This window comes from Tripterygium wilfordii, chromosome 3 (genome assembly GCF_013401445.1).
Source record: "Tripterygium wilfordii isolate XIE 37 chromosome 3, ASM1340144v1, whole genome shotgun sequence".
NCBI lineage: Eukaryota > Viridiplantae > Streptophyta > Magnoliopsida > Celastrales > Celastraceae > Tripterygium > Tripterygium wilfordii.
In genome coordinates this window covers 11530140-11554529 of record NC_052234.1, presented here as the reverse complement: position 1 = coordinate 11554529, position 24390 = coordinate 11530140, and the positions used below count along the sequence as shown (strand labels likewise).

The window sequence follows — 24390 nt, the reverse complement described above, 5'->3', positions numbered from 1 at the left end:
ATGGAAGACAGAAGGGTCCATTAGAGAAGCGGAGAAAAAGGGCTACAAAAAATGCACCTTCAACTTCACAGCCAGGTATGTAGAGTTATAAGGTTACTGTTTTGATTGTTTATAAATTCTATAAGGTATATTAATTGATGCAATCTCTTGTAAATGTTGTAGGTTATGCACCTTCCACTTCACAATCAGGTATGTAGTCTTGCTTGTTATAAATCTATAAGGGGTTATTATTGATGCATAATATTGGTCGATGTTGCAGGTTATGCCCTTCCACTTCACAGTCAGGTTTTACACACTTTGACAATGATTATGGACAAAATATGACATTCACAAGTCTATTGAGCCAGGTTTCCAGCTACAATTATCCCGAATATGGTGTAGGAATCGATGGGAATTGATATGGAGCCTTGATATGGAGCTTTGTGTATTGTTTATATGGAACGTAGAGATTTCTGATATGTTGTTATTTATCTGTGTAGTTCACAATGACATGAATGACACATTTTGTTGATCTATTTTGTAGGATGTTGAACATTAATAGCATCAGGAAAGGATTATTTGGTTGAGTTGCTATTTATTTTCTTTGCAAGTAATGTTGTACATGATAATCACTATGGGATTGCTCTGTTTTTACATCAGTAGAATGAAACATGATATTTTGCTTAGTTTCCTCAGTCAGTAACTTCACCAAAATATAGTTGTTCCTCAGTTAATAACTTCACCAAAATAGAGTTCTGAGAAACCAAAAATTGCAAGGACTTGAGTGAATGGCTATAGTCTTGGCACAATTGTCTAGCAATTCAGAGATGGATGAAGCAGCTGACTTGATCATATACACCTAATATGATCAAATATTGTTCTCATTGATTCAAGTAAATGTACAAGGGAAACCAAAAATTAAAAGAACTCAACCAACAGTAGGAACAAATCTCCAAATATTGCTCTCAATGATTCAAGTAAATGTACAAGGGAAGCCAAAAATTACAAGGACCCAACCAACAAGAAGAACAACTCTCCAAATATCAAAAATTACAAGTACTATACGTGCTACCCAGAACCTATGTGCTTCTGAAATTAAATATTACAAGGACTCTATGTGTTGTGCTACTGCAGTGCCCAACAGACGCTTCAGGAGAATGAATTCATGCTTGTACAAGGATTTAGGGTCCAGAACCTGCAATTGCAGAACCTAAAATAATCAAAGAAATTCAAAAAAATACCCATACTCACTTCGAAAAATGTATATATAACAAAGAAATTCAAAAAAATAATAAACATCATACTCAAATCGAAAAAATCATCTCGACACCTTCAGCGGAGGAGGAGTCAATATCGACGTCGAGTTGAGGAAGATGATAACGATGGCGAAGATGTCAAGATCCAAATATGCTGCTAGAAAGATAAATCTCTTGAATCCATGTAGATCGATCCTAGTCGGAGCAGAAAACCGGTTGCAGAATCGATCTTGGTCTAGATCTGGTTTAGGAGGAAGAGGTGGACGAGAGACTATCATAGGAAATTACTTGAATCCATGTAGATCGATCCTAGTCGGAGCAGAAAACCAGTTGCAGAATCGATCTTGGTCTAGATCTAGTTTAGGAGGAAGAGGTGGACGAGAGACTATAATAGGAAATTAAAAATTTGAACTTTCTCTGGGAAACTAAAATTTTGTGAGCGTTGGGAAATCATCATTACCAAACCCTAATCCTAATTTTCTTCTTTACCTTATTCACTGAGCAAATTGTTCACATCAAATCACAAGTTATAAAATAAGATAGAAAACTCGCACAAACCTGCAAATACATCGTTAAATCAAAACTTAATTTCGCATGCAATAAACTTAACTTGCACAAATCGGCTGGCACAGCAAGGAATGGACAACAAAAATAAAACAATGAACGATCCATGCTAAGCCCTAAAGAAAAATCAGAATCACATAATCAACTCGCATAGGAAACATGCAACAAGATCTTGCAACATTGAAAGCCGATCACGCACTGTCGTAGCTTAGATTTACCTGAAGTATTGAAGAGAGAAAAGGTTGATCCGAGTGAGGGCCACATAGTGGTGAGAGAAAGAGAGAAGTTTCGGAAGGTTAGTGCCATTGTCGAGAGGCAGGGGTTGCGAAATAAGATGCAGAGCACAACAAGCATTACGTTGGCTGGGAGATGACCGTGTTTTTATACTGTAAAAGTTTCCTTAGGAGATTTTCCAATATCTCCTAAACAAATTAGGAAAACTTTAGGATTTAGGTATAAAACCAGTAACGGTCGTTTTTTTCCCAACCAAACAAAGGCCCGCGAAATTAGCGAACAAGAAGTTCAGTAGCGGACAATTTAGGGCGGTTTATTTGATTTATCAAAAAACCCGGTGGATTTTGAATTTTTGTCTAATTTTTAGAACCGTTGGATCCAAAAAAAAGAGTAAGTTGTGAACAACGGCACTTCCGTGTTGGACGAGTCTGAACCAACTGCTACTATTGTCATAAGTCATAACACGACGCTGCTCCTAGTTCAGGCCCAAATTTGACCGTCCGCGGCCCAAGCTCATTCTGTTGAGCTTAGACTTGCAAACTTACATATCACTATATCAGAATAACTGAATAAGGGTCGGCCCAAAGAATAAAGACCCAATAAAAAATTTTGGCTTCTTTATTTTTTATATTACTGACAAAACTTAATCTTTAAAGTAATTAGGGGAGTCATTTTCATAAAACAAAAACCGCTTAGAGAGAATCATCCAAATTCTTTGTGTAACTCAATTAACGAGAAATTACATTTAATTACGATTCATATCTCTGCATCTAATTCATGAATTCTATCCAATTTTATTCCATTGAGAAGCTCACGATCATGAATTGTTTATAATTTATGCAAACTATGAAGTAGACGAAATTCAAACTCGTGAACACCAGAAAAATGAATGATTTATTTTGTAGCTCATAAGAAAATAAACTCTGTTAAATAACTCACGTAAACTAACTCACAGGATCTAATAAACTAATTTATTAACTCCAAAAAAAATAAGGTTCAAATTGAAACTTATTTTAAAGTTTATGTTTAGTCACTAATGATCATATGATGCAATAATTAACGAGACCATGGCAACTATAGAGCCCTTGACACTGTATAGTCCATAATGGGCCGGCCGGCCGACCGAGCGAAAGATCCAAAATGCAATCAAAACCACGTTAGCTTTCCAGTCCCCAACCCCCCAACCCATGTGCACCAGTACTCACTTCTCTTTTGCTCTTATTCATCACATGACTAGCAAAATCTCCCCCCAACCGATTCCCACCTCCTCAACATCAAAACTTTTTCCATATATCTCTTTTCTTTTATTTCCACAACACTTTATCCATAATGTGCAAAGGCCATTCAAGCTTTTAAAGCTTATCTTCTTTTTTGGATGCTATCATGGCTATATTCTCATTACAAGTGAAGAACAAGGTTGTCCACCAAGGAATTAAAAGCACTTATTTAGTTTACTCCGTTTGTACATAAAGCATTAGATCCCATAACGAAAATTTATTTTAAAGCTGACAATAAAAAATTCACGACATAGCTAAAGACGGTCATGTCTCATCATCGGTGGAGGATGACAAAACATCATATTCCTAATAATAAGTGGTCCTCCTATAGAAGAGACATATATGTTTTTTTTTTTCTTTCAAATATCATTGAGAAATAGGTTTTTCATTGAATCAGATTTTATACAAACATATATCTAAACCAATCAATTATCAATTAAACTATATCTCGTTGGTAAAGAAACGTATATTATAAGTCCATATTTTTCTTACAATAGTTCATTTTATGGTTATAAGGGCAGTTCAATTATTAATTGCCGCACAAACAGGTCGTCTCCCAACGTCATAATTGCATGCGATCTTCATTACATACAGCTGTACATGCGCATGCCAAGCAAGATTGAAACATGACAACTAGTGGTAGTAGCATCAACATGCCCAAAAGGACCTACTATGTGGTAAGCATAAATAACGCATTATTATTTTATTATCTGCCCAACGACAAAACATTTGCTAAGAACATGATTCAATGGTCATACTTTCTTTCCCGCATATAGTAAAATGCAAATTAACTTATACGAGTAATTGTTAGCTTCCCCCAACATCTACAGAAGCAACAAAAACTATGATCAACGTTATCTTACCTTCACCGCTACAATCACCACCGCCACGACGGCGCTTCATTTGTGCACGCAAAATTGCGTTGGCCCTGATTTTTCACTTGTATATAAATTATAAACTCATTTATTTGCAGATTTGCTTTTGAAATCCGAACCTCTCGTTCTTCAAATCATACTCTATATAAAAATTCTGCTGCTGATAATTGCCCAGAATTATGGCCGGTCCGGACTGCACAGCCGCTCCAACCACACTATCGCCACTCACAATCGTCAAACACGCAACGTCCAAATCGAGCAGTGAAAAGTAATTCGCCAGAGGCATTTCCATCTTAGCTCCACCTTTGAATTGAAACACCAATTTCGGTACATACACCGATTTTCCGGACGAAATATTGAAGCACGGCCGTAAACCGGTTAGTTTTTCCACTTCGATCGATCTCGTGTAATTAGCCATTTGTTTCTCGAACTCTTGTGCTACATCTTCGTAAACTGGCCTCTCCATGAATGTGAACGTCGACCCTGAATCCACGATGGTGCCTCCATTGCCGTCAGACCCCGGCACCAGGAAATTGTACGGAATCTTAACGTGCTTGTCACCGACGATGATTTTCCGCAGCATTAAATAGTAGAATTCCTGAAATGCAGCGTTGGAGACGAGTGGGTTCTTCTGAAACGGTGTGTAGCTCAGTCCTCGGGTCTTTGCATCGCCCGAACCCGACCCGGATTCCAACACAAGGTCACTACTGATTGGGGCGTCATCAAATCGGTGAGAAACCAAACAATAAGAGAATTTATTGAGGCCTAATTGAGACGGCAGTGATTCTTTACTACGACCGAACCCGGCAATCCCTTCTGGTTGTCGGATTGAAAAAATGGAGCACCCGACTAGGAAATCGGGTACGGTTTTTTCTGGGAAATCCAGGGTCTCTGAGAGCAAAAGCCCGGCGGTTGATCCCAAACCATACTGAATTACGTACGGACTGCAAGTCTGAGTACAATTTGGACTACTCGGGTCGCAGTCTTGGCACCGACTCTGCACATTTTCCCCAAAAAGCCACGCACATTTGGAATTCTTGCAACCGACGAGCTTAGAAGAAGAGGATAATTTCGGCATAAATTTGAGGATTTTGTTTTCTTGGATGTTTGGGAAGTTACATCTGGAGCACAAGTAGCGAGAAGTGCAGGGAAACCAAACAAGGCTGCTACCAGTGTCCATAACGAAGGGGATTGTCTGCGGAGGAGTACCGAAACTGAGGGAGATTGAGTAGCCGCCATAGCTGCGGGGAAATTGAGGGATCTTGATAAGAGACGATGATGAATTAGATTTGGGATTGTGAGGGTGTTTGAGATGGTGTGCTCTGGCGAGAGAATAGGAGGCAAGGTGGTTGAGGAGCTGCCATGGATCTGAATTGGATAAATTGTAATGGTGACTGTTTGGAGTGAGAGGAATTGTGATTGTGGCAGATGATGATGCGACAAGGAGGAGAGAAATGAGAGAATAAATTAAAGAGGAAGCCATGGATACACTGGTTTTGTTTTGGCTTGTTTAGGGAGTGTTACTATATATAAAAACGAAAGAGAGAAGGTGCAGAGGGAAGAAGCTTCGAAGTGAAGTAAACAAGAGAGCCGCACAGAAGCAGATGATAAAGAGAAACGGTAGATCATGTTCGATACGGGTGAACAATCGCCACCCAATTCGATGTAATTAACAAAAGCTGCCACTGCAAGTCCGCAAGTACAATTGCACTGTGTAAATGTTAAAAGAACTTGTGACCACTCTTTGTTTAAAAGAGAAAATAGAATTTTTCACACACATAAATCTAATTCAATTGATTTAACAATCCAGCCACACAAGATGTGAGGACTCTTTGTTATTCGCTGCAGATTGTCCCCAAATTTCTTCTTAATGAAGTTATCTTTCCTTTAAAAAAAAAAAAGAAAAGACCCAATGACCAAACCCACTATGTGAAGGCACATGCAATCCATCATTGAGCCAATGGGGTCTTAACTTGTAAACGTGGAGAAATTATGGGGGAAAAATACAACATTGTGAAGTCAACGACACCAAAATTACGACCACTTATTACGCATTGTTAATTTGTTATAGCCGTTACAACTATGTCGTTAGTCTAGGTTATTGAGTGGAGGAGTTGACGGGTGTGTTAGTGTTGTGTACCATAATAAAGCACTTGCATCTTGGACCAATAAAAATTAATATTGGGTCTCATCTCTATTATATAAAATGTCAAACCAAACATGTCTTTTAATACAGTCATATCAGTAAAATACAAATTTTTATATATTATTCCTTCCCATCCAACATGGAAATCAACAATATCTCATGCCTCCATGTTGTCCATAACAAAACTACACTAAAACATCATCTCTCAATACAGCTACATCAACAAAACACGTCTCCCAATATAATTACATCAACAAAACACAAAATCCCATATAGTTTTGTTGACCCAGCAAAACTTGCACCATTGCAAGTGCTAACATGACACGATCATTCTACGTTGATTTTTAAATTTGGAAGTGAGACATTCCGTAATAAGTGTCGGTGATTTTCCTCTTTAAAAAAAACGATGGGTGAAATTGTAATTATTGACGAACTTGGCAATAGAAAGACACATGGGCCCATTAATCTTGGTATCACGTGAACCATTGGAGTCTAGTTATGCTTTGGAACTGTACCCATGAAGTTTTTGGAGTCTACGGAGGTGTCATTCTCACGTCTCATGACCGTTATGGATTCGCCAAATGACTAATTTGTTCGTCTCCCACCCGTTAACCTCGTTTACAGAACCTTCAAAACCAGGGCATTGACTACAAAATCGTCAACCAGGGCATCGGCAAGGGCAACATAAGATTCAGGGCCAGAAAAGGACTAGTATGGGCTTTTAGGCTTCAACAAGAAGCCCAAGTCCATTGCTTAAGAAACAGAGACAAATTAACGGGCCTTTGTCTTTGGTCTTTCTTTTTCAAATAGGGCCAATCTCATTGAATAAGTTCAAAAGAAAGGAAAAAAAAGTCCCATTTCATTAGGAATGGGCTATAACTTCATTCGGACCTGAAGTTAACGACCTTTTCCACCATCATGAACCCAGAAGGAGTACCTCATCTTACACTTCACGTCCTCTTTCACAGTCTGAGTTTAAGTAAAGTATTTCTTCATGTCTTTGCTACTCAAAGAGAGAAGCAAAAAAGAGAAGCAGAAGACAAACTATTTGGGTATCGTGACTGTGTTAGCGGTCCACGGAGTCGGAAGAGTGGCGCCGACGAGAGGATGAGAGAAGGAAACGATTGTGAGAGAGAGGAAAGAGGAAGAAAAATATAAACCATTTTAACTAAAATAAATAACTTGAAAATTTGTAACCACTGGATTAAAGTAACTCAATCTCACGGTGGAAAGGTGAACATGTCAACCTATGCACCGGTTCCCCCTCAATCCATATTTAGTTGCTTCTAGGAGAGTATATATATATATTAGGAATTCTCCTATATAGACCAAAAAGTATGGACTAATTTTGTAAACCAAAATCCAATGATTGTAATAAAACACAACATAAGTGGGGGTCACACATTTACTATGGGACCCACTACATCTATGGTTGAAAAACAAGTCTACAAAATTGGTTCACACTTTTGGTCCACATTTCTAATATATATAATGTTGATCATCATCATTTGTGCTTTCATCCCAAAGAGAGTATATATATAACGTTATTTAGATAAAATGGATTAAGATATATTAAATAAGTAAATCGATAGGACAAACAATGCTTAAAAGCTCTTTATTGATTATTTCTCCATCCAACAAAATGATCATATGGTAGGACACATGTAAAATAAAATTAAAAGGCAATGCCTTAATAAATTAACAATCGGAATTCCAAATATTCTATCGTTGCCCCATTTCTATGGCGGAAAATTGGCCGATTAAAATTAGGAGTGACGTGCCAATCACAATAAGAGCAATCGAATACGACTTTGAAGACATCGAGATAATGACATTGTTCGTCCCACATGAAACAACAAAAGAATAATGTAGTGTTCCAGAAATTCACTCTCATGGAAACTAAAGTTCTCTGTGTATTGGAGGTTATGCCAACCAAGATCGTCATCGCCGGACTGACAATGAATGGTAAGATTGGATCCAGGACCAGATCATTATAATACATATTGGAGTCTAGTTCTAGAAGACTCCACTATACTATACCATATTATATTAGTATTATATTACACAATATACTATATATTATATAACGTATATACAATATATTTAGAGATATATAATAGATTTAGATATAATACAATATATCTAAATATATATTAATTTATATCGTATTATAAATTAGCAGTCGAACCTCGAAAACCTTGAACTTCTAACCGACACAGTTTGATGCACGAGTCGATTTTAAAAATTATGATACATATATACATTGCGGGTTGGGCTTATTTGTCTCATCCCCGCCCCATCAAAGCTTCAGATCGGGGAAAATCTGCTCGGGACGGGTACAAATTGTCATCCCTATCATGTATCATCACGTGTGTGCGTGTATGTATTAAACATAAGTATACCATATATGTCTGCAGCTAACCGGACCCACCTGCATCAGACCACTTTGCATCACCATCAACAATTCATTGTTGTTATCGAAATTGAACAAATGCAAAATTTCTTCACTTGGGCCGCTCACGTCATCACGCTCTTCTCTTTTTGTCTTTGAGGCATTACCATTACAAATTAATTATATAAATCTATAATTACTCCACTTTCCCTCTCTTTCCTCCATCCACCCACACGGACATGACACAATGTCTTTAACAATTACCAAACTTGATCCATTAATCAGTCAAAAGATTGCATCAATGATCGAATCAGCATCTCCGATTATATGGAATAGAAAAATTATTCGAATCTTTTTCTTTTTTGTATTAAGCGTGATATGTAATAATAAAACATGAAAACATGAAGCAAATGAGCCATTGGTTGAGTGGCAATGACTTTGCATGTCCCTGACTGAGGTCATGGGTTCTAGTCTCACCTCCTCCGAATATTTACAAGGAGGTGTGTGGGCTTCGTCTGCCCCTATGTGGGCTTGATAGTCTGCCCCTGCGTGGGCTTGATTTGTGCCTCCTGCGTGGGGCCTGTTGACACCTGTACTTTCAGAGGCTTGATCTGGTGGTGTGTCGTATATTGTGTTTGTACTAGTACTCAAAAAAAAAAAAATAATAATAAAACATGAAAATGTTTTCTGAATGGAGTTCGGGTTGGCTTTGTTTAGGGCATCCACAACACTGATTGGGAGTGGAACTCACAAGGGATTGTAAATTTGAAGTGTTCATTTTGTCTTTTTGTGGAAAAGATCCCCACATCAGTAATTATACTTGCACAACCTAAAAATCACAAAATAGCCACACAATTCAACTATCATATTTGTAGCCCAACAACCTACAAACCACAAAATATTCACACAATTCAACCATCATATTTGTAACACAACCTAAAAACCACAAAACAGCCACACAATTCAACCACAATATTTGTAGCCGCACAACCCTAAAACCACAAAATAGCCACGCAATTCAACCACCATATTTGTAGCTGTTGGAATATTGGGTCGGGTTCGTCCAATATGAACTTGAACTAAACAATTAATGTTGGCCCAATACATGTTAAAGGGATAAGAGATATAATCCTATCTAATTGAAGGATAATGATATAAGGTTGTGTTTATATCCTATTAAAGGACTCAAAGGCATAAGTCTAATTCTATTTGAGAATGGAGACTATGCTCTAGTTTAGTTAGAACTCCTAGCAGAAGTCTTACTCTCCCCACTATAAATAAGAGGGGTTGTAGAGGGTTAGAGACATGTTTTCAGAAACACAAAGTTATCTTGTTTTCTCTCCCTCATCATACTCCATTCTTGGTGAGATCAAGCGTTTACTTTCTTTTGCAGTTCTAAGGGTTTTTGTACTGTGGATATTTTGGATCTCTTGTTATTCGACTTTCTCTATTTTTCTAACATTGGTATCGGAGCATAAGAAATGGTAAGAACAATAATAGGAGTTGTTCCTAGTTTTGGATGAACTACTTGGAAGCCTAATCTAGAAGGGAATGGAAATTCTAACTCAGATTCAAGTGATGATGAGTCACGATGGTCTAGTATAGATGACATGCAAGATGGGTCTCAAAGGGATGTTGAGTCAGACCTGAGGACGATCCTGAAGAGGACTCAAATGAGAATGAGGCTCCCTCCTATGGTGAAGATGAAGCTATTAACACTCCACCCCAACCTGAAGTCATGGATATATCATCCGATGACGAGGTGCTGGAAGTAATCAATATACCTTCTTCTCCGGAAGTTATTGAAATCTCTTCTGATATTGAAGAAGATGCACTAGTGACATTTTGTTATCGCTGTGTCTCGCCAATTTGTCCAAATTGTGGACAACACATTTGTCCTTTCTACACAACACCAAGGCATGTGTGTCCTAAGCTACCTTAAGACAACATTTATAATTTCTGCTTAAGATTTAGTGGCTTAGGATCTTTGTTTTTCCATTTCAATTTTATTGAAACAATATGGGTTGAATATTAGATAAAGTACTTATAATATTTGTTTATTGCTCTATTTAAGTTGAACAATTATGGTTTGAATATGCTTATAAAAGTTGATTGTATGCTTGCATATGTATTGTTTTTATAGCATATGCTGAACTATTAGGATTGCATATATATTATTTTTATAGCATATGCTGAACTATTAGGACGTTTGATTTGAAGCATGATGCAATAAAATAAGTAATATGTTGTGCAAACTCTGAATGTGAATTATTATCTCTGACTAGATGGCTGCTACAAAGAGTATCGTCGCTGACCTGAATCAAGGTGAAATGATGTCTGATATGAATTACGATATATGGTATCGTAAGATCTAGTACTTGCTTGAAAAGCAAGATTCGTTGAAAACTGTAACACACCCAATAGCTGAACCTGAACATGGAACCACTGCTCAACATAGGCGTGACGTGAAACTGTATCAGACTTTTAAGTGCAAAGATCACATAGCTCGCATACTGATGCTGAGCAGTATGTGAAATGACTTTATGCTTCGTTTTGAGAAGCACAAATCGGCTCAAGCTGTGTGGAATGCGATGAAGCTGTAATTTGGGGGTACTTCTACCACTAGACTGCGTCAGTAGACCCTAAACCCTAAACTATTGATTATTATTTAATATGGTAATATTTTATGTTATAATAGTTGTAAAATGTATTAACTTTAAATTAATTAAAATGATTGTAAAAATGAATATTTAAATGATTTAGAATGTGGTTTATAGTGTCTTGATGTGTGGATATATGTATTTTTTTGAGAAACTATAAATTTGTAAAAAGTATGTAAAAATTGTACGTTTGTAATTTTTGTTAAGAGTGTTTATTGTGGATGGTCTCATTAGTACATGAAAATAAATTGTTGTTTATATATTTATTGTATTGCCATCCCCGAATAAATCCTCTGACAAAGTTATTTGCTGATTGTGACTGTGAAAATGAATAATTGACATTGTTGATAGTACTTGAAATAGAACAAATACGTAATTTAGATGGGATTAGGTAAGAGATCAAGGAGACTATTTTTGGCCCGGCCAGTTGATGTTTTCAATAGGTGGTGGTTGTCATGTCACCATAACATTATTTTGTCAAGAAATTATCACAGGAAAAGAAAGTGGTTAACATTAAAGTAGTGTTTTCTTAAAATAGGACTTGATCAGAAAATTTAAAACAGGTGGTTGCCCGAATAAATGTTATATGCAATATTGCTGTAAATTAATTAAAGCTTACTGTAATCTCACATTTGCATTTACTTATCAAGTATTAACCCACTCCCCGTACATATATAATTTTGATTATTTTCTGTTCCCATTAATTAATTCCTTTGTTAAGTGCTTTATACTAATCAAACAACATACAAACCAATTGGTATTCATCGTCACATTGAGATTTAAGTTGTGATGCCTCACCGAATAATTGAATGACAGAAGTTTCCTAGAAAAAATTATCAAAATTAACACAGTCGGCTAGAAATTTTATTTGTGAGCAATGATGGGTGCTTTAAATAGTATGACTTGGTAGTAAAGTTACTACCATAAGATTAACAAATCCCAGGTGGCTTAAATCTTGGAGATATTATTCTGGAATTATGAACATTTCCTTAGTATTGTTTGCTCGTCAAAGTGCACTCAACCTCGTGCCGTCATTTGGTGATGAGAGTCTGTGTGAAGCCACCGTGACCTAAAAAGGGGATTATTGTATTTACTATTTTTGATTAGTTAGATTTGATGCAATCCATAGAAGATTCGTATAGCATTCAACTGCATATGATCAGGCAATATAAGGCTTTACAAGAAGAAAAATAAAAACAAAAAATTGACAGTCCAACAATTGACAGGCTTGGCTAAGCTGTCTGGTGTTTAAAGAACTGCCTCTAAGAATTGTAATGTCTTGGTGTCAATCTATTGATGTATAATGCCAACAAGACACTGGCATATTTTAAACAGGCTACAAGTCTATGACTAGATGGCATGGTAACGCAGTGGCATATTTAGAACCAAAGCCATGCAAACCAAGCCAACAAAGCTATCATCTAATTTTTCTTTTTATGGAGATTTCCCTTTTCTTGTTCTTTCATCAGTTGCAACTACGGTTTTCATATGAACCTTGGTCGTTTCATGGGGGCAGTATTTCTCGGGGTTTGATTTCCATTGTGCCCTTGGCTATCTGTACTTGTTGGCTCCCCAACGTCTCCACTCGCTTCCACAGTTCTCCTTTGATACTTGTTTTCTGAGACATTTTTCCCTCTTTTTCGATGCCACTCTAAATAGTTAGAATCTAGCCAGAAATATTCCCCCGATATGTTTTCCTGATATCTCCCCATGCTCTCTACGCTTCCTTTCGTTTTCCTTATTATTGTTGGTGAGTCAGTGTTTTCATCATAAGAAAAATCCAATTTGGGCAAATCATGGGTTATTGGGATGCACTGCGTTCCTCCCATTTGTAGAAAAAACATCGTTGGTGCATGGCTGACGACTCCCCATGGCCCTAGAAGAGATGCCCAATTGGATGCCCCGCACTTGTAAAGTAAAACTCTCGGTTTGAACCAAGGCGCCCTCCAAATAATTTCCTCAGCTTCAATTGATCCGAAAAAGTCTTTTCATGTTTGCAAAGAGGGGGACCCTGGGATCCATCCTGCAGATTTGAAATCATCAATGAGCTTCTTATTCGGGTCTGTGTGTTTTCTGAAGTCTATCTCTGAAAGTTTTATCTTGTGAGAGCAATCACAATGGTAAAATTTTGCTGAGCCAACAAAAATTTTACCATTGTGATTGCTCTAAATAAGGGGAAAAAAAAAGGAGCTAAGATAAAGAGACAAATAAAAGAGGAGAAGAAAAGAGAGGAGGGGAGTTTGGGTAAATCATTGTGGTAAACACAAAATCTCAATACAGTCACATCAGTAAAGCACGTCTCCAATATAATCATATCAACAAAACACAAAATTCAATACATTTTTATTGACCCAACAAAATTTTATCATTGTGATTGTTCTAAATAAAGGGGAAAAAAAGAGATAAGATAAAGAGATAAATAAAAGAGGAGAAAAAAGAGAGGAGGGGGGTTCCGGTAACAGAGAAAGCAAAAGAGGGTTTGGTTTTGGGGTAGAAAGAGAAAGCAAGTTGTGAACACGTGACATCCATGCGGCAAGAAACAAGAAGAAAACAAAATCCATGAAAACAGCCGGATACTTATGTCATAATTCGTTTTTAATATTATATATCTTATATGTCATAATTCGTCTCACAAATTAATTTGAAGGAAAAAATTGTGACTATATAGTTATTTTTTTTCTTAAATACCGTTGAGAAATATGTTTTTCATTGAAATCAAACATTAGACACATATATGTCTAACACAGTCGATTGTGAATCAAACCACCTGTCATTGGTGACTTGATAGTTGATACTCAATGGAACAGATCACCTGAATTTATAATTGATTTCCAAGCAGAATACAAAATTTTTATTGCCATACCATTGAGTTATTATTTATTTATTCATGTTCCAGAAACACCATCATCTTTGGAAGTCTATGTTCCCATGATCAATTAGATTAACAAATAAAATATAGAATATATTGTAGCTTCCAAAATAATAAAATACTAGGCAGGGAAAATATAATTGAATAGGTTCCATGTGGAGAGACTTATTACTAAATGTATCGAATTTTCAATTAACAATTAGCATATCTTATATTCTTTCATCTTTTCCACCAAAGGCAGCTGAGTTATTCCATATATATGCCATAAACATTATGAAATTGGTAGAAAATTAAACACATATTCATATCTCCAAAATAGCAAACTATTAAGGAAACACCGAGTTGACTATGATAAAATCTTCGTAATTGAGGATTTAAATTCAATTCTCCAAATTAGTATCACGAGATTTATCAATTTGAGGAAATTAAAGTAGAGAAATTCAAATACTCAGAGCATAGATAAAATGAAGAAGAAAAAAATGGAGATTTAAGAATTATCTAAAGCTACTCTTCTTAGCCTTCATTTTTGTCGTCGCAATTTGTAAGTCTCGTTATCAAATGAATAATTTGTTTTGTCACATCCTTATTTGGCTCATCGTTAATTCATATATATATATATATAAGAGCTGGTCCATTCAAATACTTGGAAATTTACGGGAAATCACAGGTATGTAAATATCCACATTTTAAAAAATATATATATTATTATAAGAGCTGGTCCATTCAAATACTTGGAAATTTACGGGAAATCACAGGTATATGTAAATATCCACATTTAAAAAAATATATATATTATTTACAATATGTAATATGATATTGTCCCTATTCCAACAAAATAATAATAATTCACATGAGTCAAGTCCGAAATATAAGGGTAAGAAGCCCATCTCCTTTTAGGAAAAGTACATGTAGAGAGACTTTATTGTTATTTATTTATATACATATATATAGGTAAACAAATGCTCACTTTGTTCTCATTCTCTACCCTCCAATATTTGTTTCTTCAAGTACAAAACGAACGGCCTTTTAGGAGAAAGAGAGACATACACGGAGAAGAAGAAGAAGATGGAAGACACGAAACCTGCATCATCGAGATTCAAAAGGATTTGTGTTTTCTGCGGCAGCCAATCCGGCAAGAAGTCTTCTTATCAAGACGCCGCCGTTCAGTTGGGCAAAGAACTCGTATGTCTGTACCTAATTGATTTCAATATGATCTTATTCATTCTTTCTATTTTCCGTGTGTGTTTTAATAGAACAACTATTCTCTTCTCTTCTCTTCGCTTCTTAATTTCTGGGTTTTAATGAAATAAAATTAAATTTCTGTTCTAATGTTCTATTTTTTTGTAAGAAATTAGTAATAATATTTATTTTTATGTATATGTACATTATTATGATTTTCCTTCGACTTGATGAGGATTTGGTGGAGATGATGAGTTTTTTCTTTTTAATTTTTTATAGAAGGTTTTAGGGTTTATGTTTGGCATGAGAGATTGCTAGCTGTAACCTGGCTGTCAGTTGAGCAGCATTCTTGCATGAAGTTTCAATTCTTTATTTTTTTAAATTTGGTTTAATTTTCTTTACAATAATTTTTTTAATGTAAATTATTTCATCGGGAACCAAACGTTCCAACATGGTGTAATGACCAATTCAAGCGTGCTATTACTCATTACTTATTAACCTGTGGACTGGACTAGCCAGCCACAATATTAAAAACTCCATGATTTTTTGTTTATTGGGTTCCATGAAATTAGTATTAATTAATTAGGGTTTTTATTATTACTGTCACCCCCAAGTGATTAGTGTTTGTCGTTTGTAAGAACGGGGTTTTGTCTTAAATTGATTTTGGTTTTTCGATGAAGGTGGAGAGAAGGATTGATTTGGTGTATGGAGGTGGAAACATGGGATTGATGGGTCTTGTTTCTCAGGCTGTTCATGACGGTGGGCGCCATGTTTTAGGGTTTGTTCTTCCTCTCTTTCTCTATAGTTTATTACGTTAATTTCAATGCTTCTTGTCTTTTTTGGTACTTGGAAATGGGGGACCAGCAAGGTTTTTATTTTTTTTTATTTTTACTGTCAATTACTGCATAAAAAAAGATAGTTAATGTGGCCTACTTTGGTCAATCAAAAAGTGAACTTTCTAATGTTAAGGAAGTCTTTTTGGGCAGCTCTGATCAGTTTGTATGAAAAGTGAAATCCGCTTTGGTCCATGCAATGTCAGTACACACATAACACACGGCCACTTCTTGTTTGTCCAAAAAGTTTTTGTACAAGGTTTGGAAACTTCTAGTCAATTGACTGGAGCTCCCTTCATGAAATTACCTTTGTATCCCTGCTGATATAACTGTTTTGTTCTATACATTAAGGCCTAAAGGGGGCAATATCGCTAGAACAATTTTTGTCTTATGCTGTTTCTACATTTGCAAATTGAAATAGCAATAGCTGCTGCTGACCTGTGGGTTTTGGATTATTTTTGCAGAATTATTCCAAGGGCCCTAATGCCAAGAGAGCTCACTGGTCAGACTGTTGGGGAAGCTAGAACTGTATCTAATATGCACCAACGGAAAGCCGAGATGGCTAGGCAAGCCGATGCCTTCATTGCCTTACCTGGTATGTATCTATCTATATATATATACTAATTATTATTACATGTTTGTTTATTGACAAGTGACATGTGATTAATTATGATTAAATTGTCAGGTGGGTATGGCACTCTCGAGGAACTCTTGGAAGTCATAACATGGGCTCAGCTTGGAATCCACCATAAACCTGTAAGCTAATTTAATTCTCCTTAATTACCCACATAACATTAATTATAACAATAGAAAATATATTATTGGCGTATTCATGATGTCATGTTTACGTAATGTGCATATCTTTCGATTGGTACATTATACACATGTTTGATACAATGTCATGTTTTCTTAAAAACACATCCATCTCTAGAGATTGTGATGAGATTCTGGTCAATAAATCCTTAGGGATTGTGATGAGATTCTGCAGGTCAATAGATCTGTAGGGTTTGTGATGTATATATATAGGTATAATATAAGGAGGAAAGCACAGAATATTACACGTGGCATTGAGATGGATTCACATGGAAAGATAGCATGAAGATTCGCTGTTCCTAATCATGATTCGAAGGATTACTAGGATCTCCATTTGAATGGGAGAATATGAATTTTAGAAAGCCAAGTGTGTTGGTCAAATGGTGTTTATATATATATATATTGTGTGTGTTAGTTAGTTAGTTAGATGATTAGATCAGTTTACAATAATAATTAATAAATATTATATATTAAGAGTTTAATTAATAACTGAAATTGTTTTTTGCGCGTGTGATGGCAGGTGGGTCTGTTGAATGTGGATGGCTACTACAATTCTTTGCTGACTTTCATTGACAAGGCCGTTGATGAAGGCTTTGTATCGCCCACTGCACGTCGGATTATCGTCTCCGCACCAACAGCCAAACAATTGGTCAGACAACTTGAGGTGGGTCATCAAACTCTCCTTTATATTATTATTCATTGTTATTTATATATATATACACACACACTCTGTACACGCTTCCATTTTATTGAAAGTTGAAAGGGAAATGACTGGTCTAATTAGATTCTGATCAAACTTTCTTTTATATTATTATTCATTGTTATATATATATATATATATATATATATATATACATATCATTTTTATTTTTATTTTGGTTCAGGAATATGTTCCAGAGTATGATGAAGTAGCATCAAAGCTGGTGTGGGAGGAGAAGGAGAGCCTAAAATAAATATGTGACTGATTAGTAGAGGTTGCTACTCTTTTGGGGTATATGTATAATGTATAGTCCATGATCTAAACACAGGAACTTTGGGGTATTTTTCTTTCTTTTGGAAGGAGTAGGGCCAGAATAGTATGTCAAAAGTCTTGATTGATACTTGGAAGCAAAACAAAGGAGGAACAAACAATTGTGTAGAAATTAAGGTGTGAGTTACCATACCCTTTTTTGTGTAGCTGTGAACAAAATCAATTGAAGCTCTCTAATTTTGATTATTTTCTGTTCCCATTCCTTGTTAAACAGAACTTACCTAGAAAAAAAGATGATCTAAATTAACAGTCAATTGGAAATCATAAGGGTGACATAAATTTTGGTCATTGAAAAATATGACCCATTTAAACTCGGTCATTAAATTTTCAAACGTTTCAACTTAGGAATCCAAAATTAAAAACTGTTCTAATATGCACACACAAACAGATTTCTTACCTGAATTTTTTTTATGTCAAATCAACGAGTTTAATGTCCAAACAATGAAAAATCTACCCATTTGTGCAAATTGAAACAATTTTTTACTTTTGATTCCCAAATTGAAATGTTTGAATTGAAATGTTTGAAAATTAGATGACAAGTTAAACTTCATCATATTTTTTTGTGACCAAAAGTTACACTACCTGAAAATCGTATGACTTGGTAGTTAAGTTGTTAATGGATACATTATATTGCCTTTGACATTTTGATTAGCTAGATTTGATGCAGACGGTGTGTAAATGTGAGGCACATGATTAAGTTGTTAATGGATACATTATTGCATTTACTATTTTGATTAGTTAGATTTGATGCAATCCACAGAAGATTCTATAGCATTCAACTACATATGATCAGGCAATATAAGGCTTTACAAGGGAGGGAAAAAAAAAACAAGCAAAAAATTGACTTTCCAGCAACTGACAGGCTTGGAGAACTGGCATTAAGAATTGCAATGCCTTAGTATCAATCTATTGATTTAGAGGTCGACGCAACATTTGTATAATGCCACGAAGACACTGACAATCTGGCATATTTTAAACAGGCTACAAGTCTATGACTAGATGGCATGGTAACGCAGGGGCATATTTAGAACCAAAGCCATGCAAACCAAGCCAACAAAGCTATTACGTCTCTGAGCTTAAGAAATAAATATAAGCAGGCGAAGCTAAAAGACTCGTAAAAATCCATGATTCATTCTGCCAGGATAAGAGCATTTACTCGCATCTCTAATACGTTTGGATTTCTAATAGAAATTTAACAGGAGGATCACACTGAATAGAGATCCGATCTACTCTCACTGCACATTTTGCTTCCTCTACCTAGCTGAATGAAGATCCAAACGCAAACATGCAATGAATTCACAAAAACAGGGTAATCATGTCAATTACATTTATTCCATGAAACTGCTACTCAAACAACCGATGGCTAGAGTATACACGAAAGAAACTCGTACAAAACCCCCAATCAACATAAAAAGAAAAGAAAAGAAAAGCAAATGTAGTTTAATGCTTACCCTCCTCTAAATTGCTGCAAAGTAGTCCTTGCTGAGCTTAGGGTCTGACTTCATGGACTTCTCCCCAGGCTTCCACCCAGCAGGACACACTTCATCTGGATTTGCCTGCACATATTGCAAGGCCTGCGGGAAAAGTTGCCAATGTTGGATGCGGTGACAACAAATTAGAAGGTGATGAACTAGTTAAACATTTCTATACAGGAACAATCTAATTTTACAAACTCCTTCGAGATCAGACAAATGTTCAAGAAACTTAGCCCATACTGACTGCTTTTCTAATTTTATTTCTACTCTTACAGATTACATCAATTGAACTGATCAGAATAAGGAGTTCAAATTTGTTAAGAACTACCGGATCAAAGCGGACTAGATGAAGCAGATCATATGGTGCATAAAATCCAAGTGAATATGAATTTCATGCCACTGGAATTCGTTTTTATCACTCCAGCTGATGGGAACAACCACACTTCACAGCCCAAAATATGAACAAAATGGGGCTTTCCAAATGCCATATAATAGTCTGCTAACTAGCCCAAGAGAAAGTGTGCTAGTAGACTTTTTTTTTTGGGTAAAAACAGAGTCTTTTCACCATGAAAGTGAATGGAATTATTAAGAAAGATGTTTACTCCAGTTAATCGGCAGTTCAGTTGCAGTCATGGTGACCTGTTTTAGCAATATAATTACCTGGAGTGTTCTCAGTGTTTCATCAACACTCCTTCCAATGGCGAGATTGTTTATGGTGGAGTGCTGGATGATTCCTTCCTTGTCAATGATGAAGAGTCCTCTCAATGCAATCCCCTGAATTTAAGACACAAATGTAAGATAAAAGCAGAATGCAGATTTATAGGCTGAGTTACAGCTAATGAGGGCATCTATAAGTTTAACACATGATATCTGTAGCGCACACCAGAACGCACATATATACACACATGACACAACAAAGGGGATACCAAAAAGCAACAAACTGAAATGGCACTTAAATTATGAGACAATTTCTTTAGTTACTCAGAAATACAGGAAAGTAAAAAGTCAAATTCTTCACTGAAATGGTTTATGAAAAGTAAACACGAACTGAAGATTATTACATACTTTAAACACGAAATGCCGAAAAAATATGAATGAGTGTCATCATACCTGATCAGGGATCAGAACTCCATAAGAACTTGAAATTGATTTGGTGACATCAGAAACCAGTGGATATTTTAAGTCACCGAGGCCGCCTGATTTTCTATCTGTCTGGACCCATGCAAGGTGCGAGAACTGCAACAGAAATGAGAATTGGAGAATCATGGTTAGTCAGCACATACAATTAAATCAGTCAATAATTCATACGAAGACTTGACAAACCAAAAACGATGAGTGAGACTACAAATGAAAATGTTACTACGACAATCAAAAGCCTCGGTTAAGCATCACATTCTCCATCCACAACTTGACAGTGCAACCAGGCCACCAATTATCATTTTTTACAAACAATGAAGCCAATTGTTATGAATTCTGATGCACACGTCACACAAACTTGGTTGAGCTAGAGCTCAGAGAGAGAGAGAGAGAAAAAGAAAAAGGTATGAACTAAATCCATCAGTTGATTTACGTGCTGTGTTAGCAGGCCACTCCCCCCGTCGTTGTCATATTGTGAGCCGATACATTTATATTATAAAGGAATCATCACATGAAGTTAAATGAAGTACTGTAAAGTAACCTAAGAGAAATCATTCTGCCCCTAAATTGTTCTCATTGTCCCTTTTCCAGCTCAACTGGGATGCAGAAACACGTAGCTTACCACACTGTCAATTGAAACGCCCAATATTTCTGTGTCTATCTTCTCAAACTCAGCATGACGGTCACTGAAAGCTGTAATTTCTGAAGGACAAACAAAAACAGAAAAGTTATAATGAATTCACATGTATAATTGATGTAAGTTTTACTTAGTTTAAAGCTAACCTGTGGGACAAACAAATGTGAAGTCCAATGGGTAGAAAAAGAGTATCACATACTTCTTCCCAATATACTCAGAGAGCTTGACCTGAAATGGGATCACAGCTGTTAGAACAGAATAATTTGTAACAAAAGCTGGTAACTCATCTTATTAGGATTTAGGACCATTTAATTGAGATTGTCAAGCAGGTAAGTAAATGGACAGTTGTTGTATCTCAAAGCTGATTAATACAATTGTTAGAATAATGTAATCCATGGTTAGATCAAACAAACAACTTCAGTATTCAAAATTTCCATGGCTTTCCGGACCAAAAAGGGGAAAAATCTAGCTACTGCTGCCACTCGAAGATATAGATATGGACAGGTAAATATAATTCAAAAGCTGTCTCATTGTCAACTACCTTAATGAATTCCTGATCAAATACCGCCTCCGCCTCAAAATCCGGTGCTACATTCCCGACCAGTGGAGGTTCACCCTGGAGAAATAAGCATGACAAAAAACAAAACAGTCAAAAACATTAAGGAACGAAATGTGTTGATTCCTACCATTCTAGATTAGCCCAATGAGTTACACAAAAAAAAATCACATTGCATCAGTGATTGTGAATTTTCAAATAAAAAACATGGGTTCGGAAGAATGAGCTCCATTCAAGACACAAGTGCACTAATAGCCAAATACATACAATCGTATTAATCAAAAGCCGCAATTAAATATTCACAATAACGTAGAATTCAACTCTATCTTATTATTAGAATAACAATCATAACAAATTAAAAGATCCAAATCACAACATTTCAACATACAGCTGAGGCTTTGACAACAAAGTTCCTTTGAGAATGAGAGCTCCGATTCGATGAGACGAAGCGATGGACGCGTGATTGGAAGGACTTGGGAACGGTTAGGGTTTGAGAGAAAGGCTTCGCGACAGGAGAAGCCATGGATTTCGCGGAGAACGCCCTAGGAATTGAGGACATGAGGGCGGTTGCTGATGTAGCTGAGCAAGCCATTTTCCGTGGCCGAGACAAACAACCAAACCTCACACAATCTCGCAGTCGCAGCTCAGTCTTCTGTTATCACTAGCAAGTTTAAGGTGAGAAATGGCGGCGTGGGAGGATAAGTAGGCAAGTTTTGGGTTTGGTAGAGTGGCTTCTGACTTTCCATTTATAACCCTATAATCGGCTCCACATACTCTCGGGCTAACCGTAAATTCAGGTGAAAATACACTGGAAACGCAAGGATATTTATGTGATTATACACGTTCAGTAATGGAATCAAACCAGTTTCTCGGTATCTCCTCCTATCTCGTGAATTTGTCGGAGTGTGTTTTTTTTTAATTCGAAAAATAAACAAAAGCCCATTAAAATGCTATGGCCCATTAGTGGGTCCAATTAAAGTTTACCTGGGCCATGTAACAATTATTGATTCTGAGCCCAAATCTTAAGAAAATGTTTGAGCTTAGTCCATGAAATTCAGTCCAGACAAAGCCCAATATATTATTGGAGTCCATAACCATAATATTTGTTAAAACAACCATGTATTATAAATAATTAAATACAGTATTGATTAATGATTGTTATATTATTTATTAATAAATAATTAAAGGGTAGTGTTAATCTCACCTATTTTTTAAACTTAAAATACATGTATTTTTCATCATTATCTAGTGTCTTAAGAGCACTCATTAACATTTTACATTGTTTAAATACATTGTAAAAGAATAAATTTTGAACAAAATTTATAATACTTATGTTATTTAATAATATTTTTTACAAGTTACATCAAGCCGAGCTACAAGACGACCTCCCTCCAAAATCCAAATAAATATATATGATTTATGTAATTCAATCTAATTAATATAAATATAAATTACAAATCAAATGTGTATTATATGTTTGGTGATATTTTCAACTCACTGAAGGGCTGGCTCATTGCCCTTTCCCCTCTATGATGAATTTAATTGTCGTCGTCTTCGACCGGCATACCACCCCTTGCGGTGATAATACTGCATTAAAGCACCAATCATTATTAGTCTAACATAAAACATTAATTGAATATTTATATTTATGATGTTTCGATGTGTCATATTATGAATAATAAATAAATATACTCTTGCAATCTCTTACATGGTTAGTGTATGGGTCAAAAACCGTTGGTCCGAAATATTTGAACATATGATCAAATCAAATGTCCAATGTGGACCCTGTTCAGGTTGGCCCAGATGTGCATCCGGTGGCCTATCTGGTCCAGGTCCTAACAAAGCCCAAGGTCCACGTCTGGATTGGATGTAAGGTAAGGCATCTCAAGGCCCACTGAATCATTTAAGTCAAATTGAGCTGCAAACCCAATCATGGTCCAATGAAGAAGCTCGTCCGTACGGTCAACATGTGCTGATCACGTGATTTAAAACATTATAAATAGAGGGGTCCTGCTCATTTACTCTCTCAACTATCTAGTATCTCTCTCTCTAAAAGTCTTTCACTTCTCTCACTTAAATATCTCCACCGTTGATTGACTTGACTGTCGGAGTTTGTTCGGTCGACACCACATCGGTGTCCAAGTTTGACGATCAATCTCCCTTTGATCTTGCAGGATTGTCATAAACCTCGATAAACGATAACAAATTGATTGCAGATTTTAATATCTACAGTATCTACAGTTACATTGACCATTCTCTCGACAACAAATGATAATTTGTCTGATCAACAAATATCCAAATTTCGATCACTCTGATGATTGGCTGCCATGTCTCCTTTTTTTTCTCGAAGAAAATGAGAAATTAGGAGGCTTTGTTTGCTTGATGTGGGTGGTGGATAAATGAAAACAACTAATTTATTTATAGTGTTTATATGACAGGGCAGTAAACTGTTGGGCAGGTGATATATCTAAGATTATT

General features: G+C 36.1%; 4 protein-coding genes across 7 annotated transcripts; 1 reads left to right on the top strand and 3 right to left on the bottom strand.

The window, feature by feature from the left end:
* Positions 1-807: 807 nt before the first annotated feature.
* Positions 808-1665, bottom strand: LOC119995460. 4 transcript variants are annotated; one of them, XR_005467680.1, is made up of 2 exons: positions 1284-1665; positions 808-1189 (listed from the first exon to the last, which is right to left on the bottom strand). XR_005467680.1 is itself a non-coding variant. In XM_038841971.1 (2 exons), exons 1-2 carry the CDS (start codon positions 1511-1513, stop codon positions 1082-1084), a joined length of 312 nt encoding a protein of 103 aa, XP_038697899.1. In that variant the 5' UTR covers positions 1514-1665; the 3' UTR covers positions 808-1081. The 4 variants fall into 4 exon arrangements, 2 of the variants coding, with proteins under 2 accessions (XP_038697899.1, XP_038697900.1); XR_005467679.1 differs by having other exon boundaries at positions 808-1174; XM_038841971.1 differs by having other exon boundaries at positions 1310-1665.
* Positions 1666-4083: 2418 nt separating this feature from the next.
* LOC119984312 (probable aspartyl protease At4g16563) lies at positions 4084-5944 on the bottom strand. The gene has a single exon (XM_038828183.1). It carries the CDS (start codon positions 5666-5668, stop codon positions 4274-4276), a length of 1395 nt encoding a protein of 464 aa, XP_038684111.1. The 5' UTR covers positions 5669-5944; the 3' UTR covers positions 4084-4273.
* A 9334-nt stretch (positions 5945-15278) lies between these two features.
* On the top strand, positions 15279-18294 carry LOC119985553 (cytokinin riboside 5'-monophosphate phosphoribohydrolase LOG7-like). The gene is made up of 6 exons (XM_038829846.1): positions 15279-15434; positions 16112-16209; positions 16729-16859; positions 16950-17020; positions 17598-17741; positions 17962-18294. Exons 1-6 carry the CDS (start codon positions 15318-15320, stop codon positions 18028-18030), a joined length of 630 nt encoding a protein of 209 aa, XP_038685774.1. The 5' UTR covers positions 15279-15317; the 3' UTR covers positions 18031-18294.
* A 920-nt stretch (positions 18295-19214) lies between these two features.
* On the bottom strand, positions 19215-22613 carry LOC119985543 (2-Cys peroxiredoxin BAS1, chloroplastic-like). Its single transcript, XM_038829838.1, has 8 exons — positions 22301-22613; positions 21898-21972; positions 21503-21584; positions 21342-21421; positions 20693-20818; positions 20243-20356; positions 19559-19681; positions 19215-19368 (listed from the first exon to the last, which is right to left on the bottom strand). The coding sequence occupies exons 1-7, from the start codon at positions 22502-22504 to the stop codon at positions 19565-19567; spliced, it is 798 nt and encodes a 265-aa protein (XP_038685766.1). The 5' UTR covers positions 22505-22613; the 3' UTR covers positions 19215-19368; positions 19559-19564.
* Between the last annotated feature and the right edge of the window lie 1777 nt (positions 22614-24390).